Here is an 18,513-nt window from a genome sequence, read left to right on the forward strand (position 1 = left end):
AATATATATTATTTCATCAAAGATCCATATTTCATTACCAAAATATTATTATGAAAGGAGAAAAATAATGGAAAATAAATCTCCGCAGACATTATGAACCCGCTGTAATGTAACCCATCCGGCTGCCACTGCAGATAGCAGACAGGGCTATGAATGGGCTCCCTGTATTGGACATGGCAAGATGCCACTCACTATTCAACCTGAGATCTGACATAGTTTCATAGCGGACGTCTAGAGTTAACTAGATCTTGGCTCGGATACAGGCAGTGATGAAAAACACATGAGTGGTAACAAGTCTTCTTAATATCTGTCTTCAGTACTAAGATGGGATAATCTGAAGAAGCAGTGACTCAAGTATCATCCTCGGTGCCAACGGGATCATGTATTTCAGAAGGAGCTCCTGATTCTAATACTGATACAGTCTCTGCGTGTAGAAAATAAGCCACTGGATATTACCTTCTCAGGTGGATTACAAAGACGAGGAAATCTCACTGTCTAACAAGGTTTGTGCTTTCTTTTCATGTATTTCCACCACATAGGATATTGGACTAGTCTGCAGACCAGCCATACATCGACCGATGGCATGTATCATGTATATTTAGGATGTGTACAGATATATTCAGGTTACATAGAGAATTAATTTTACAACCATACAAGAGAATTTTAATAAGCTGAGAAAAGATACAAGAACAATATATCAGCTACTGTTGCACCCAATGTCTTATATTAGAGAATGTGTACATATATATATATATATATATATATATATATAGATAGATAGAGAGAGAGAGAGAGCGCGCGAGAGAGAGAGAATTTGTATATATATATATATATATATATATGTACACATATATATATATATATATATATGTATATATATATATATATGTATACAGTATATATATATAGATTCAAGATTCAAGATTCAAAGAAGCTTTATTGGCAGGACCAAATACACATCAGTTTTGCCAAAGCAAGTGTATAATGGCAATAGGGATAGGGACTGTGGGGATGTTGGGTAGGAGCTGTAGGGAAGGTGGATGGGGGCAGATCCAGGGTGGGGGCTATAGTCCATAGCATAGGGAAGGTGGATGGGGGCAGATCCAGGGTGGGGGCTATAGTCCATGGCATAGGGGAGGTGGATGGGGGCAGATCCATTGTGGGGGCTATAGTCCATGGCATAGGGGAGGTGGATGGGGGCAGATCTAGGGTGGGGGCTATAGTCCATGGCATAGGGGAGGTGGATGGGGCAGATCAATTATGGGTGCTATAGTCCATGGCATCATGGCTGTCTTTCTCGCAGTCTATGACATTCGCTCACATACCGCGCTGCTATCTCCACTGCTCTCTCTTCTTCTCCCAGCAGGATATATGTCTTCTCTTCCTCCTTCATGGTGATGAAGTCCGGGAAGAGATGTGAGAGTCTCCTGAAGTGAGTGTCCCTCACTGCTGAGTATTTGGAGCAGTGTAGCAGGAAGTGGGTTTCGTCCTCTATGGCCTCCTGATCACAGTGTTGGCACAGTCTTTCCTCCCTGGGCTTGTAGTTCTGCCTGTGTCGGCCACATTCGATGGCCAGACTGTGGGCACTGAGTCTATATCGGCTCAGGATCTTGCGATCTCTGGGGTCCAGGAGTTTCTCCAGATATGGGGCCAGTCTGTAGTCTCTCTGTAGACTCCGGTACATGATCAGTTTCTGTGAGTTGTTTATATCATTCTTCCAGTCACTGACATACCTCTCCTGGCCTTCTTCTGCCATCTTCCTGATTCCGGCTTTTGTCAGGTTGTTGTGATTGGTGTTCTGGTCCGGTTGGGTTTGGCTGGGCTGCTCCGAGGGTTCTGGTTTTTCTGTTTCACCTACATGTATCAGGGCTTTATGGTGATGGGAGCTTGGATTGCTCCTATGCAAATCTCTCTCTCACTATCTATCTATATATTTCATCAATGGCTATCTATTAACTTCAACTTTCAAGGTAAATAATTTGGAAACCATGGCCCATAAAGGTTAGTGTGTTTATATGCCGGTAAGTGCAGGAGGACCTGATATTTTACTTATTTTCTTCAAGTTTACAGCAGTTGCTAGTAGATTAATTAAAAAAAAACAAAAAAAAAACACATTGTCTGTAGTACAAATCTTTAATCAAAACAATATATATATGAAAAACTATTACTCGGAATAAGCGTGCAAATACCTGCACATTAATTTACCGAGCACAGTTTGCACACCTACACATCTAATCACATATGAAACACTACACATGATGAAACGGTACACTTGCAACGGGGACTTCTATTATTAAAAAAAAATAATTTAAAATAAAATGTGGGAGCGCAGAGTCTAGTTTCAATTTTTATTTGCGTCCAATTTTCGAAGTCTGTTCGCGAAGGTGTAAAGAGGTTCCATTCTTGATTTAATTCCGTCTTTACAGTACTTTACAGTAAAAATGGGAACTGTTGGGGTTTTCCAGTATCCATTCATGTGGCAATGCAGGCATAACTCGGTCCTATACGGAAGCTGTGAAGTTAGTGTGAACAAAGCCTTACACTTATGCTGTGCGCGGCAAACACCGTGGGTATTGCCTTCATTCACAACTCAGCTGAGTATAAGGAAAATGAATTAAATGCAGTGGGTTAAACATAAACATACTTTCTAATGTTTTCACTGCAGAAAGTATAACACTGTGTAGATGAGTCAGAGCTCAGATTGTTGGTAATCAGAAATGCCCTTCATCAGGCGGAGAAAATATGATCTGTAGGATCACATGTCCATCAAAATAGCCAGCTATTCTAATATAGCATCAAGAGCAGTCGAGTGATATGTCACTGTGTCCTAGAGACACGACGGTTGCTATCCTCTGAAGAGAGACCATTCTGAGGGCACAGACATTGTACTATAGTGCACACTTTGCTTTTCAAATTTAGGTAATAGTTTCACTTAAAAGTTTTTCGAGGAATTTCTGGAGCGAAAACTCAAACCTTCTTTGAGTTTCCGCTCACTTTCTGCTCCGAAAACTCAACAAAAAGATTCTGTGCCCATAGTCGACCAGAGGATCCTCATGCCCTCTCTTACAGTACAGTTGGCAAACAAATTTTGGTTTGCTCAAAGAAGCCTTCTGGCATAGCAGTGCACGCATCTCAGCCAGAACGTAGAGCAAGACAAGAGTTTTTGGATGCTTTACTCTAAAGCAAGCTTCTGTTAGGCAGCAATGGCAGAGGGGGTTCTCCAGAAGTAAAAACTATTTTCAAGGATTGATCAGTGGTGACACTTCTCCTTGTGTTCTGATCCAAGATGGTACATAATACACAGTGCCCGCAGAGGACCTTGTGTGGTAGTACAGTATTTCTACATACTGTATGTCAGAGGTGTCAAACTGCATTCCTCGAGGGCCGCCAACAGGTCATGTTTTCAGGATTTCCTTAGCATTCCACAAGGTGCTGGAATCATTCTGTGCAGGTGATTAAATTATCACCTGTGCAATACAAGGAAATCCTGAAAACATGACCTGTTGGTGGCCCTCGAGGAATGCAGTTTGACACCTCTGCTGTATGTGACAAAAGAATCTCCAAAATGGTTGACCTTGGTTACTTCATATTACTGGATCTCTATAGCTCCAAATGGCGCTTTAAAAAGTGACATATTGAGAAGACTATTTTATTTTGTAGAATTCCCCTTTAACTTAAAGAACGTAGCTATAGGACATGCATGCATATTTGCACAAAACAAAAGCTATATAACATAATTATACATCTATATTATGATGTAGGAGTGAGGACATTGGATTTTATGGATACATTCGCCTCAGGGTGCATCCTTTACATTTTCCCTCTTGTAGCAGAGAAGATGTAGACCAAGGCTACTTGCTTAGCACAATGGCTTCTCAAGACCATTTATAAAAAGTAGCAACAACTAAAAAATAGTGTTCCATTCTAAAACATGAACTATGTGGAGAATAACGTGGATAGACCACCATAACTAAATTGTAATCAGACTAGGACATGTGGCATTGGTCCAGACATTCAGCTGTGTAATGGCTTATCTCATTGTTCTGCCTTTCAGCTGTGAATGGTGATATACATTACAGACAAAGTTATAGCCAAGAAAAACTGCACACCTTAAATGCAGTTACTGGATTATAAAAAAGGAAGACTTCAGAAAGCACAGTGAAATATTGCTGCTCCTTGTGACCCTTCATGGGTGCTTCCAATGCTTCAATAGTTAACAGTGCATTTTGGGTGTGACCATCCTATTCCCCGGCATGTTACCCTGTAATATTATGCTACATAAAGTACATATGTGGATTTATGTTGTCCGAACACTGAGATTGCAATGTTCCAGCTATGGCACAGCTGGGGAGTCTTGTGTGCTCCCAACATATTCCAATGGGCAAGTGATGGGTAATATAGAGTCAAGCAGTCAAAAGAAAGCTTTTTATAGAGAGAAACTATTCCACATTGTGTAATATCTCATGGGCCCCTTATGCAGGGCTGTGGAGTCGGTAATCCAAACCTCCGACTCCACAACACCGATGACTACTGAGCATGTATATAAAGTGCAGCACTGGCTCACTACTGAGCATGTACATAAAGTGCAGCACTGGCTCACTACTGGGCATGTACATAAAGTGCTGCACAGATTCATCTCCATTCTGACCACACAGCACTGGTCACTACTGAGCATGTACATAAAGTGCAGCACAGATTCATCTCAACTAAGAGCTGAGATCCTTAGATCAGGAATAGAACAGGCATTTATATAACATTTCATAACTTTCCCAAATTAAAACATTTACAGCACATCCTGCACTGAACTACTGAATCCAATGTATTAAATATTTTAGGAGTCGGAGTTTGTCCATTTTATACTGACTCCACCAAAACGGACACAGACTCCACAGCCCTGCCCCCATGCATACTGAAAACAGTGCTCCTAGGGTAAATATTTTTTTAAGAATATGGCACATGATGTTGACTTTGTATAAAAACTTGGCTGAGCATGAATGGATTTTGAATTGGGAAAGTGGCAGGTTATCTCCTGGGAAAACGAAAACACTACTAAACACCATGGCCGAGACCATTATAACTTGTCAGAATGGGGCCTCTTAAGCCCTTTACGGCACACCAGAGAGCAACACATGAGATGGACAGGTGACCATATGTGAGTGCAGTTATCTACATCATAAACTATAGAAGTGAAATATTCAATTGATTCAATGCCAGCATGGTGGGTTATGGAGTGTCAACAGTGTAAAAAGGAGCTCATATTCTCCAAATAAGAGACCAAGAAGTGCAAATGGCACCTATCAAACATTTATGGTATATACTTTCAAAATGGCCAAAAATGTTCTAAATGGTTATTCCCCTTCACGTTTTGCAGAAACCCTTGGAATTGGTGTCATCTCACAATCTGGCCCCTGGACCACAAAGATTTGCCCACCCTTGAACTATTGAGCACTGGGGGGGGGGGGGGGAAGAATGCTCAGTATATAATTTTAATGCTTGCATATATATAATACTCTTGGAGAAGCAAAAAAATAAAACGTTTGTAGATGCCAAAGCCCATATTCTTTAAAGTTACCCAATCTTGTGAACAACAGAAAACATAGGCCCCGATTCATTAAAGTGTTTACACCAGACATCTGTAATAATACTCCTTGATACGTTGCAAAATGTTTGAGCAACATGAGGTTGCGAAAAAATAATTAGGAACTTTTGGCATTTTCATGCTAGCTTCAGCCAGGTAAACCAAAATGGATGGAGCTGGGGTCGGACGGGCTGCTGCAATGCCCATCTCATCTAATTGATGATGAGCTGTTATGTAACTTACGTCACAAATATTACTCCAGTGCCTGACCGGGCAAAAATTTGTGGCAGAACGACGTGAAGAATAGGAGCCGTAGCACATGCTTTACGTTTCAGATAAGCATGATACTTTGGAATACAAGTGAAAAAAAATGAGACAGCCCAATAGGCAAAAATGCAATTCGTGAGAGTAAGTTGTTGGAAAAAATGATTTTCTTCCAATAGATTTTTTTTTTCTGGAAGGAAAAAGGTGGAACCAGATGTTATGAGCCAACAGGACATGCAGATTTAACACAGTATAATGATCCCCAAGTGTTCATACTTGTAGCTGTAAGTAATTCATACGGTTTCATTCTGCGGCATGTTTGTGGTCTTTGTCGAAAACCAGAAATTGTTAGTTTGGGTTAAAGCAAGTAATTCTTTGGGAGTTTGTGGATTTCTAAACACATAGATGGCGCCTGAGGAACTTACTTTTCTGTCTAAAAATGTAATTTGGGCTCCGTTTATCTACCTTATGTCACCACAACAAGCTGAGAAAACCATCAGCTACGCAGAGCAAAGAAAGCTGAAATGCTTCTGCCTGAGAAGTGAACAGCTTGTATGTAACTTGATCAAACGTCCTTTATATCATAAAGAATCAATCACGTTAATTTATGGCTTCATTGAAATTAATAACAAAAGACAGAAAAGGGAATACAAGTCCGGTATGAGATATCAGCAGGAAACAGATGCATCATCATTTCTTACAATAAAGTTACCACTTGTAAGCTTTTGCTCTTATATGTAGGAAAAAAGAAAGAAACCAGATGTCTATTATGTGGTTAATGACTTCCATTGTTTAAAGGGAACCTGACAGCTGATCCATAGGCTTAATCAATCTTTAACAGCCAGGAGACTAGTCAGACAGGCGGGTCCCCGGCGGCTTCACACCGCCTGCTGACAGTGACTGACAGCTCGCTCCCTATACACACGAGCAGGGAGAAACCGGATACTCAAGGAATGTGGATGAGAAGAAGCCTTTTCCGACTAGTTTTCTTTGCAGCTCATTCTCTGGTGACTTTTAAGTATGTTTTCATGTGAAATGCCGCAGTGTTTCGGAATCATACATGCCTGGCTTTAATCATGCAGCCAATGTCTTACACATGCAGCCCTCGGATTGTGCAGCACGTATCAGCCATCATGTTCCCTTTAAAAGGAAAAAGGTGAGCGAGTGACTAACCCCTACTGTACCACGGCCAACATTAATCACAGTGCTACCATCATTGCCTTTACCAATAGACGGCCCAGTGTTTAATCAAGTCCACCAGGGCTGTGATGTAACAATACCTGTCCTAAAAGGGTTAACACATATTCTAGCCAACCAGGGAACACATGGAATCTCGGTGTCCACATCCCATCCTAATCATCAGTTACATCATATTCTTTTTTCATTCCTAAACCATTCCGGTAATCCTTGTTTCTAGAGCGCCATCTCCACGTCAAAGTGATTCCGACAGCTCTTCTGGCCACGGATCGTGATCCACCATGTTGTGTCCCAAGCACAATACAAAACAGGCTTGTCTCTCCCTACACAGACTCCCCATTGCCAGACATACAGTACTAGCCATTTGTAATGCTGTGGATACCTGCCATTGCTTCACTTCTCCATAAGACACAAGGCAAAAACTCCTCCATACTGAAATATGGCAGCTGAAGAAGAGAATCAGATCCGAGACTCTGTCAGTATATGGCACTGTATACAGGGTTAGGGCAAGGCAGACAAGCTGACCCTTCCACCGACAGAGAGAAGCACATAAATCAAGAAACCTCAAAAAAGGCAATGTTTTATTATACTAATCATTATGCATAGATTTGTAGGTAGATCATGACCAACCATTTATTCACATAGTTAGTGAAGGGTGGTCTCATTTTCTTAAAGTGATTGTTAAAACCAGCAACTTTGTAATTTACTTCTTATCAAAATTTCTCAAGAATAAAAGGAATTTTTCTTTTATAACTTACTGCTTCATTTATAGGTTACTGACCTCCTCTTAGTTTGTCAGTGGTGGCCTGTCTCCCAGGCAATGAGTGCAACGCTTGCAAGATCTTTTCTAAAGAGCTTGTAAACACTGCTCTGACATAGGGCAGATATCACAATCTGGACAGGTTCAGTGCCTCTGCTCTCCTCCAATGTTCCAGAGGCAAAGTTTGCCTCTGCATGGAGCAACAGAGAGCACACAGTTCATTGCAGCAGTGCAACCGTGCTGCTGGTCCGACCTGTCAATCATCAGAAGCGTACCGCCCCCTGGAAGGAAGAGGAGTAGTGCGCTACTAAACATAGAACGTGGAACAAAGCCTTTAATTAAATTGGTTTCGTTGGTAAAGTTACAGCAATTTCAGCAATAGAAACTTTACGAAGTTATAATAAATCTGCTATGTAAAGCTCCTGTAATTACAGCACATATGAAGCATTTCCATCTGGAACCCACAAGTGAATGAAAAACAATGGGCGGTGGGTCATTATGTTTCAATTATCATTTCAGCAGACATAATTTCATAACATACAGATGGTTGTTATATGAGCACTTGGATAGCACTTTTTCACATGGTTAATTTCGAAGGCAGATATTTTCACAGTTCCATTACGATTGTTTTTGTGCATCCAAGTTAGTCCTCCGTGATACAGTTCCAAAGAGATTCAATATGAATATTGCTTTCTGACATTCTGACTGAGGAATGAGTGTAAGACATAGCCACACATCACATTGTACGCCAAACACAGTTACATAATCTGCAGACATTAAATAAGCCAAAATCACAATCTTTTATTTGCAAACTATTAAATACCTCCAGATATAAAACCATAAAAAAAATCCACAATGTTTCTACCATACTCTTAAAGGGGTCGTATCATTTGAACAGCCCATTTTTTTAGGTTACGTAGTCTCCCAGGGGCAGACACAGACAGAAGGGGGCTGCTGTCCATGAACCATATATTGGCCCTTGGCACATAATAGGTCAGCTGCTTGCTGCTTTGGATCTAGAGGTGGATCCTCTTCCCTCTCGGGCCCTTGTGCAGCTTCAAAGGTTGCACCAATGGTATGTCCGTCTCTGTAGATGCCACTAACAAAGGAAAGTCTTGTTCAAGCAGTCAAAGCTAGTCCGTGCATTACATGGCTGCCATATCTATCATTCCTTCACTGCCCAGTCTGTGGGAAAATGGTGTTTAATCATGTCTGGCTGCCTTATCGCAGCAGTGGCTACAGAGAAAAACTGCAGTTATATTCTCTCTGCAGCTGCTCAATTCCAATAATCGGAGTGGTATTACTTTATGGAGCGCACCCGCCTGAAAAAGACATTGTGTGCTCATAGCCTGACTGAAAAAGCATGAAAAAATGAGTCTTAACTGCCTCAGGTTTTGAAAGACATCAAATGGTTACTTCTCATCCAATGGTCACAGATTACTGACCTGGCTGATGGACCAGAGGACAGCAAATCAATTCCCCCACTTTTAATGCTGACCTTCTCTATCTCTTTTGGATCCAGTTCTAAACTACTCTGGTGATCTGCAGAAGAACAGAAATTGATGACATCCCATTCTAAGTGCTGAAAGGGGTTAATCAGCCATGTTTAGTGTTAGGTTGATTGAATAGCTGTAGAGTGGGAGGAGTGCAGAGGATAAATAGCAATACACAGATGGGATCAGCTCACCCATCCATGAGTGCACAGCATCCCAAATCCAATGAAAGGTATCCACAAAAAAAAGGCAGCTGATCCAGCACTTCAAATAGAATGCAAAATGTTATTCCATCTGTAATCCACCAGTAAAAACATGGTTCAAGGGAGAGCCACATTCTGAGATGGATAAATTAGTCATCCGAGGAGAAAGTCCAAATAGAAAATTCTGGGTCCTGGTTTGTGCGTTTTGAAGGGATACTTCTTATTCATTACCTCCTCGGATGACACATTTAGTCATTTCAGAATGTGGATTTCTCTTGAACCGTGTTTTTACTGATGGATTACAGATGGAATAAAATTTTCCATTCTATTTGAAGTGTTGGATCAACTCTTTTTTTTTCTAGAGGATAAATACCCAGCATTCTTTAGCATTCAGTGTGGGGTGGGTCTGGAGGTGCTAACTATGGAGCTGCGTTTCCATTTTAAGGAAAGCTGAACTTTTTGATTGTTTATTACAGAATCGGGCGGATTCATGTAGCAAGAAGGATTGTGCCATAAGTTAAGTTTTTGTTTTCCCTTTAGACCAAGAAGGAAGTATTTGTTTTTGCTAACATTGCACCGGTTTATGCAGTACTTTTAATAAACCAGTGGAAGATTTAAAGAGCCACTGTTCCTGTGTCTACCTCTATGCGCAGATAAGTTAGCTGATCTATCACAAGAGAGAAGAGGAGGTGGCCAAGAACCGAGCCCTAAGGAACCACATGATAGTAAAGACGAGGAATAAGAGCCAGCAAAAGATACAGTGAAGGAGTGGTCAAAGAGGTAGGAGGAAAACCAGGAGAGAATAGTGTCCTAGAGGCCGATAGAGTAGAGCATAGTGAAGAAGAGCTGGTGATCCACAGTGTCAAATGCAGCAGAAAGATCCAAGAGAATCAGAAGGGAGCAGTGATTTAGCAGTTAATAGATAGATACATTAGTGAGGGCAGTTTCTTCAGTGTAAAGAGCTGAAACCAGATTGTAGAGGGTCAAGAGAGTGATCTGAGAGATAGCGGATTACAGTGGAGTGGACTAAGCTTTCTAGGATTTTAGAGATGAAGGGGAGTTTAAAGACAGATCTGTAGTTAGCAGTGCCGTTCTGGACGAGGGATTTTTTTTTTTTTAAGTAAAGGTGTTATAATGGCGTGTTTAAATGAGGAGGGAAAGGTACCGGAAGAAAAAGAGAGGTTAAATATTTTAGTTAGGTGAGTGGTGATAACCGGTGAGAGAGACTGCAGGTGATGTGAGGGAATAGGGTCATATGGCCACTGGAAGTCCAGTGGCCATGTCTATTAAGTCTGAAGAAATAAAGCATGTGTTAGATCTTGTCATATAATCATAGAGAACATAGCCATTATCTCATATATGAGAGGTTTTATATTTTTTTGTGATTTATATTGCAGGGTTTGGATTTTAAGACGACAACATGAAGGAATGTGTGCTTTTCTATTTACTGGCTCTGTGCTCTGCCAAGCCATTTGTATTACCTCCAAAGTACATGGCACTAACAGACCTAATGCTGAATGACATGGACGATGATGATGATGACGACGACGACGACGATGATGATGATGACAAAAACTCGCTATTCCCATTTAAAAGGAACATGCCACTTCGACCCACCCTGCCTTCGTTTAACATGTACCCAGTTTGTCCGTTTGGCTGTCAATGTTATTTAAAAGTGGTGCAGTGCTCCGACCTTGGTGAGTCCACAAGAATATTTCATTGTTAAATCACTGAAAGTGAAACTTGTATAAAGATTTTCCCCTATAACTGAAAAATAAGCAACAGTTGATCTCATGTGCAAAGGTTTTATATTTTCCATTTTATTTGTGCAATTATTTTGACCTCACCTCTATGAAATACAGCAAGTATGCAGATTTGGCATTCGATAATCGGAGACAGCTTGGTAACAACACTTATGTGACATGCAATGAGAGAGTAAGGCTATGTGCACACGTTGCGGATTCGTGTGTGATTTTTTCCATGCAGAATCTTAAAAATCCGCAGGTAAAACACCCTGTGTTTTACCTGCGTTTTTTACGGTGATTTATGTGCAGATTTCACATGCGTTTTCATACCTGCAGATTCCAATTATGGAACAGGTGTAAAACGCTGCGGAATCCGCAAAAAAAATTGACATGTTGCGTTTCCGTGTGGTATTTTCCGCAGCATGGGAATTGCGGATTTGGTTTTCCATAGGTTTACATGGTACTGTGCAACGCATGGAAAACTGCTGCGAATCCGCAGCATCAAATCCGCTGCGGATCCGCAGCCAAATCCGCAGCGTGTGCACATAGGTATGTTTCCACAGTCAGTAAACCTTCAGGATTTGCTGTGGATTGGACGCTGCGTACATCCGCAGCGTCCAATCCGCAGCATCCAGATGTTACAGCATAGTGAAGGGGATTTTATGAAATCCCGTCTCCACTATGCGTGCAGGGCCGTATTCGGTGGCCCTGCGTAACCGGACATGCGGCGTGTCTTTCCAGACTACAGCATGTTTATTTATCTTGCGGAGACGCTCCATCCCCGCAAGATAAATAACCCAGTCTATGAATACGATGCGGTAATTCCGCATGTGTTCAATGAACACATCCGGAATCACCGCGCGTACAACAGGGGGCGGTGCTTTGGGCAGAGCAGGGTATCCGCTGCGTCCAAAGTGCAGGGAATCCAGAATGTGGAGTGTGATGCAGTGACCCATGCTGCAGCTAGGGGGCACTGTACGGGCTCCTCAGGATACACATGGAGGCGTAACTGTAATAGTGTTAATGAGATAGTGACTGGCATTATTGTAAATGGCCGGTATGCGTCGCAGAGGGAGTCTGCGCTGTAAGCCAGTAATGTTGTTGTTCTGGGACCTGTAGTCCCACAAGTATTTGTATAGTTGTAAAGGGAGGCTTACAGGGTTAGTTGGAGAGCTGGGCAGGTATGACTAACCACACACATCTCCCACCCAGGGGAGGGGTTACAGGTACATAATGTGACCATGGTGTGGTAACCAGGGCTGTAGAGTCGGTAAGCCACAGTTGCGACTCCGACTCCTGGATTTTATCAGGTTCCGACTCCAGCTCCGACTCCTTCATAAATGGCCAATTTGTAACAATAAATTTACTGTTGTAAAATATTAACATCGTGCTTATTCAGTTTCTCACCATCATATAAGTAATCAGACCACTTAGAGCAAAAACTATATTTATTAGAATACAATTAGAATATAGCAAATAACTTTTATAAACTTTTCTAAACTCTTGTAAGTAAATATGCAATAAACACTTATGCAGTTAATAAGAAGAAATCTATAAATTTGTCCTCAGAAAAAGTATTGCCTCTGTCAGATCCTCCTTCATGGATGCCCTCAAATCTGATCTAATTATTTTGAGAGCAGGGAACAACCTCTCTACACTAACTTGGGTTGGTGGCAAAGCAGTAACCACTCGGGCAACATCTCTGCCAATGTCAGGATACAGAGGAATCGCTTGTTGCACTGTTATTTTTGATGAACGGTCAAATTTCTCAATTTCTTTTAGTGCACATGAAAAATTCTGCTGAAATGTACTGGCTGTGTTCTTTGATGGGGATGACTCTTCTTGTATGCGGGAACGCTTTGCACGGTCCTTGTGATCCAAATATTTTTCGAAATTAAATTCTTCATCAGTTGATGAGGGTGAAGATGTGACCGGACGACCAAATTCTTCTTGTTCCTCCTGACTGTTCTGCAACCCTTTCATCCTTACTGCTATTTCAAACAGAGCTTCTTTTCCTTTAGTTAGCTGCTGATCATCTAGAAGAATCCGATGCATTGGGTCTACATAAACAGCTGCCAAAAGAATGTTATTTTGTAATAGTAGCTCCTCTCTCCATTTCATTGATGTAGCAATGCCACTTGCAATTAACCCTCCTCTTTGGGACAGGCGAAACATCAGGTTCTTCCACTCCTTTAAGAAAATACCTGGAGTTAAGTCCTCTGCTTGTAATTTTTTAGTCACTGTAAATGGGTGCTCTAGCAATTTTCCCAGCTCAGTCACCTGATTCTACTGACTTTCATTCAGCGTCAGTTGGGGGTTAGCCATGTCTACAAGAAAGGTTTTCAGTTCAACCAAGCGCTGAATCATTAAGTAAGTACTGCCCCATCGTGTGGCTTGATCAATAGTTGCCCCTTTTCCAGCACGTCTCTTCAAAATTGAGTCAACTTTAGGGGTTCTGGCAACAGTAGCCAATTTTCTCACCTAAACAATCAGTGCAGCAGCATGTCCTTCTTGCAGACTGTCTCTTATAGCCAGCTGTAGCGTATGCACAACACAGCGCATGCGATGAATGAAAGAACGTATTGAAACAGTTTCAACAAGATCATCTAAATTATCATGTTGCTGTTCATCTGACGCAACTTCAGTTTGCTCCTCAGTTACAATACTGTGTTCCTCTATTTCAAACATTTCTGTGTCTGTGGACCCAGAATGTTCTTCTAGCTGCTGGTCACCATCATTACTCTCATTCATTAGCTTAATAGTACTTATCATATTTGAAGCATTGTCAGTTACCACAGAAAGAACTTGCTCTTTTTTAAGTTCATAGTCTTGCAGAACCTTTTCCACCAAGACCTGGAGAAACTCACTGGTGTGATGAGCTTTGGTGTCTTTTACTGCCAATGTCTTGGTAACTATTTCATTTTTGTCACAAACAAATCGGACATTGATGGCAAAATAGTTCACTCTGTGACGTGTGCAGGCATCCATTTTAAGAAACAGAAAGCGTCCCTTGAGAGTTTTTTTAAGTTCTTCCTTTTGTTTAACAGTTTCTTCGATTACTAATTTTCTAATACTCTCTCCACAGAAACACCAAGCTTGCGGGCCATTTCCCCATTCAGACACATAAAAGATGGTCGTGAAAATAATGAAATAGGCACACTATCCTTTACAACAAGCTCTATGATCTGTTTTTTAAATGTATCTACTGTCATTGTCACAGTAACTTTGTCACTGACAAAATATCTTGCAACTGATGGCTGCAAAGTTCTCTGCTCCTTTGTTTGGCTGGAAGAGCTGGGCACTGGTTCATTGGTTTGGATGCAGTCTTTCTCATCCACTGTTTCAGTACTTCTGGATGAAAGCGCTGTAAATGTCTCTTTAGATTGGAAGCTCTGGTAGGAGTATTTTTATCTTTGCCTGAATATGCACTGATTTTGGCTTCACAGCATTTGTTTTCGTCTGGATCATTTGTCATACACTGACAGACATAATGTTTTCTATCTTGAGTGATGGTGAAATGTTCAAATACAGCTGATTTAATGTGACGCTTCTTTGACATTCTCAGGTTTTTAATTCTGCATTCACAATCCAAATGACAATTGTTTTTTCTAAAAACAATTGTACAAAATTATTGCCAGGTCGTACAACTGATATAGTGGTCAGTAATACTGTTATTCGTCATGTACTCACAGTTAACTGATGCAAAGTTTGTTGAATGGATAATACTTCTTACAGTCTTCCTCTGCTGAGTAGCAGCTGTGAGATGCTTGGAAGACGCACACCTAGTAAACATCTAGTCTAGAGGAGGAGCTTTACTACTAAGAATTTGCAACACATTTTCACTTTCAGATTCATACATTGTAAGTAGGGGGGTTGGGGCAGCATGAGGTTAAGCAAGTATAAGATTAGATAAGGGCAGTGGAGAACAGTGACACACAAGAAGTAAGAAATGTCTCTATCTCCAGCAGAACTGCTTATCACTGTTGTTCATAGTTTGATAGAACATATATATTTGAGTAACATTTATAAAATTCATATGAAAGTTCAATTATGAAATATTACTAAATTTTTTTTTTAAGCTGGAGTTGGAGTCAGTACATTTCTACCGACTCCGACTCCAACCAAAACTAACTCCGACTCGGACTCCACAGCCCTGGTGGTAACATGGGTGAGAGTGTTTGGATCTGTTTGGTCCATGTGCAGGGTCCTGGAAAAAGCTATGTGTTGGGCGTGTTATCTCCCTGAAGAGCACGTGGTGAGGCTTTGGGACCTGGTGGCCTGTGTGTTGGACGGTCTCAGGTGGGGGCATCCTGAATAGCACACGGAGAGACCAGTGTGTTGGAAGGTCCCAGTCGGGGACAGACTTCCTGAAAAGCGCACGGAAAGGCCGAATGTGCAGAGTCGTTGACGGCACTGCGTTGGGGAGCTACCGACCTTCGGAGGGTCTGGATTGTCGCGAGTGCCCTGGTCTCAAGGACAGTGGTCCCTGTTAGACTGCTTCCCAGGAGTGTGGACTGACAAGAAGTCAGAGTTTGAAGCAGGAGCTTCAGAAAGGTATCTCCAGATAAAGGGGTTTCTATGAACTGTGCGGTCACCCATGGTAATTGGTCAGAGGAGGACCAGTGTGTTTAGAAACTATAATCTCATGTCGTGATGCTATGTGAGTAGACATTGATACGGCGCATGGACACCCCCCGGGAACTAGTCAGAGGAGGACTGGTGGGTATAGTGTCTGAACTGGGAGTTAAAGCCGTATATGAAGTTTCGGAGTTAAAATGTATAGAATGAACTGTGTATGACCCAGTTTATGCGGAATAAAAATAAACCGCATGGACTGTTTTCTGTGAGAAACACGTTCCTGTGTGCCTGAATATAGCGGCCAAGTGAGTGTCCCCCAACACACTCAGTAAGCGCTATCTTACAGGAGACATACCCTGAGGGCTTGTGCATATGCTGATGCAAAAATACTGACCAAATACTGAACATGGCCTTGCTTGCTATTAAAAGTCCTCTCCGTTATCAAGAATGGAGGGATATTTTAAGCCCGTAATTTACTACTCATTGTCCAGGTTTCCAGCCACCTCTGAAGTCTATCAAGTGGCAAGTCTCCACTAGCAAGCTGATTGCTATAGGGCTTGTAAACACTGCTCTGAAGCTGATGGGATCACCTTTTGTGTCCCTGTGCTGCCTCTGCTTATTGCATGGGAGAATGCAGTTTAGCCAATGAGAACTCAGCCATGTCGTTTGTGGAAACTGTCAATCATCAGGCATGCACTGCCCCCTGTGAAGCAGGAAGCCTGGAGAGAGAGGAACAGTGTGCTCCTCCAGAAAGGAACTTTGGGCAACCCCATTAATAATATAGTAGTCATGTATTTTTGTCAGTATTTCAGTACTTCATGATATTTACTATTTTACTATTAGACAAAGGAAACTTAACTCTGTGACATGTTTCTGCACCATTAACAGGGTTGTCTTCTGTACCGGCCAAAATTCCTCCAGACACAAAATTATTAGACCTTCAGAACAACAAAATAAAAGAGATTAAGGAAAAGGATCTACAAGGGCTGACAGCGCTTTCGGTAAGCTGTTTTTTTTTTTGCTTAGTATTCATCCATTAGCATGATAAAAAATATTTTGCATTATTTTGCAAGCAAAAACATCCTTCTTCCCTCAACTTTGCAATCTCATTTTGGTAAAAACACAATTGTGATATACAGTGGTGGAAATAAGTATTTGATCCCTTGCTGATTTTGTAAGTTTGCCAACTGACAAAGACATGAACAGTCTATACTTTAAAGGGTAGGTTAATTTTAACATTGAGAGATAGAATATCAAAATTAAAATCCAGAAAATCACACTGTATAAATTATATAAATGTATTTGCATTTTGCAGTGAGAAATAAGTATTTGATCCCTCTGACAAACAAGACTTAATACTTGGTGGCAAAACCCTTGTTGGCAAGCACAGCAATCAGACGTTTTTTGTAGTTTGATGAGGAGGTTTGCACACATGTCAGGAGGAAGTTTAGTCTACTCCTCTTTGCAGATCATCTCTAAATCCTCAAAATTTTGAGGTTGCCGCTTGCAAACTCAGAGCTTCAACTCCCTCCATAAGTTTTCTATGAGATTAAGGTCTGGAGGCAGGCTAGGCCACTCCATGGCCTTAATGTGCTTCATTTTGAGCCACCCCTTTGTTGCCTTGGCTGTATGTTTTGGGTCATTGTCTTGCTGGAAGACCCAGCCACGACCCATTTTTAATGTCCTGGCAGAGGGAAGGAGGTTCTCACTCAGGATTTTACGGTACAAGGCTCCATCCATTCTCCCACTGATGTGATGAAATAGTCCTGTGCCCTTAGCAGAGAAACACCCCCAAAACATAATGTTTCCACCTCCATGCTTGACAGGGGGGACGGTGTTCTTTGGGTCATAGGCAGCATTTCTCTTCCTCCAAATACGGTGAGTTAATGCCAAAGACCTCAAATTTTGTCTCCTCTGACCAAAGCACCTTCTCCCAAATACTCACAGAATCATCTAGGTGTTCAGTGGCAAACTTCAGACGGGCCTGCACATGTGCCTTCTTGAGCAGGGGACCTTGCAGGCACTGCAGGATGTTAAATTTTTACGGCGTAATGTGTTACCAATGGTTTTCTTGGTGACTGTGGTCCCAGCTGCCTTGAGATCATTAACAAGTTACCCCTGTGTAGTTTTAGGCTGATCTCTCACCTTCCTCATGATCAAGGATAACCCACGAGGTGAGATTTTGCCTGGTGCCCCAGATCGATGTCGATTGACCGTTATTTTGTATTTCTTCCATTTTCTTACTATTGCCCCAACAGTTGTCTCCTTCTCACCCAGCGTCTTACCTATGGTTTTGTAGCCCATTACAGCTTTGTGCAGGTCTATGATCTTGTCCCTGACATCCTTATAAAGCTCTTTGATCGTGCCCATGTTGTAGAGGTTAGAGATTGACTGACTGAGTCTGTGGACAGGAGTATTTTATAATGGTGACTATGTAAGACAGCTGTCTTTAATGCAGGTAAAGAGTTGATTAGGAGCATCTATCTGGTCTGTAGGAGCCAGAACTCTTAATGGTTGGTAGGGGATCAAATACTTATTTCTCGCTGCAAAATGCAAATAAATTTATATAATTTATACAATGTGATTTTCTGGATTTTATTTTTGATATAAATTATAGACTGTTCATGTCTTTGTCATTGGGAAAACTTACAAAATCAGCAAGGGATCAAATACTTATTTCCCCCACTGTAGTTGC

General features: G+C 41.5%; 2 protein-coding genes across 3 annotated transcripts in view; one reads left to right on the forward strand and one right to left on the reverse strand.

Annotated features, from left to right (window-relative positions):
- The window catches only part of CENPP (centromere protein P), a 392,292-nt gene that overhangs the window by 164,511 nt on the left and 209,268 nt on the right, over positions 1-18,513 (reverse strand). The window lies entirely within an intron of this gene.
- ASPN (asporin) overlaps positions 316-18,513 on the forward strand; it is a 37,047-nt gene continuing 18,849 nt past the window's right edge. Inside the window, exons 1-3 of the mRNA XM_077277414.1 lie at positions 316-503; positions 10,893-11,192; positions 16,707-16,819. Of these exons, the coding sequence (XP_077133529.1) occupies positions 10,916-11,192; positions 16,707-16,819 (390 nt within the window). The 5' untranslated portion in view covers positions 316-503; positions 10,893-10,915. The remainder of the gene's footprint in view (positions 504-10,892; positions 11,193-16,706; positions 16,820-18,513) is intronic.

This window comes from Ranitomeya variabilis, chromosome 8, assembly GCF_051348905.1.
Source record: "Ranitomeya variabilis isolate aRanVar5 chromosome 8, aRanVar5.hap1, whole genome shotgun sequence".
NCBI classification, from domain to species: Eukaryota; Metazoa; Chordata; class Amphibia; order Anura; family Dendrobatidae; genus Ranitomeya; species Ranitomeya variabilis.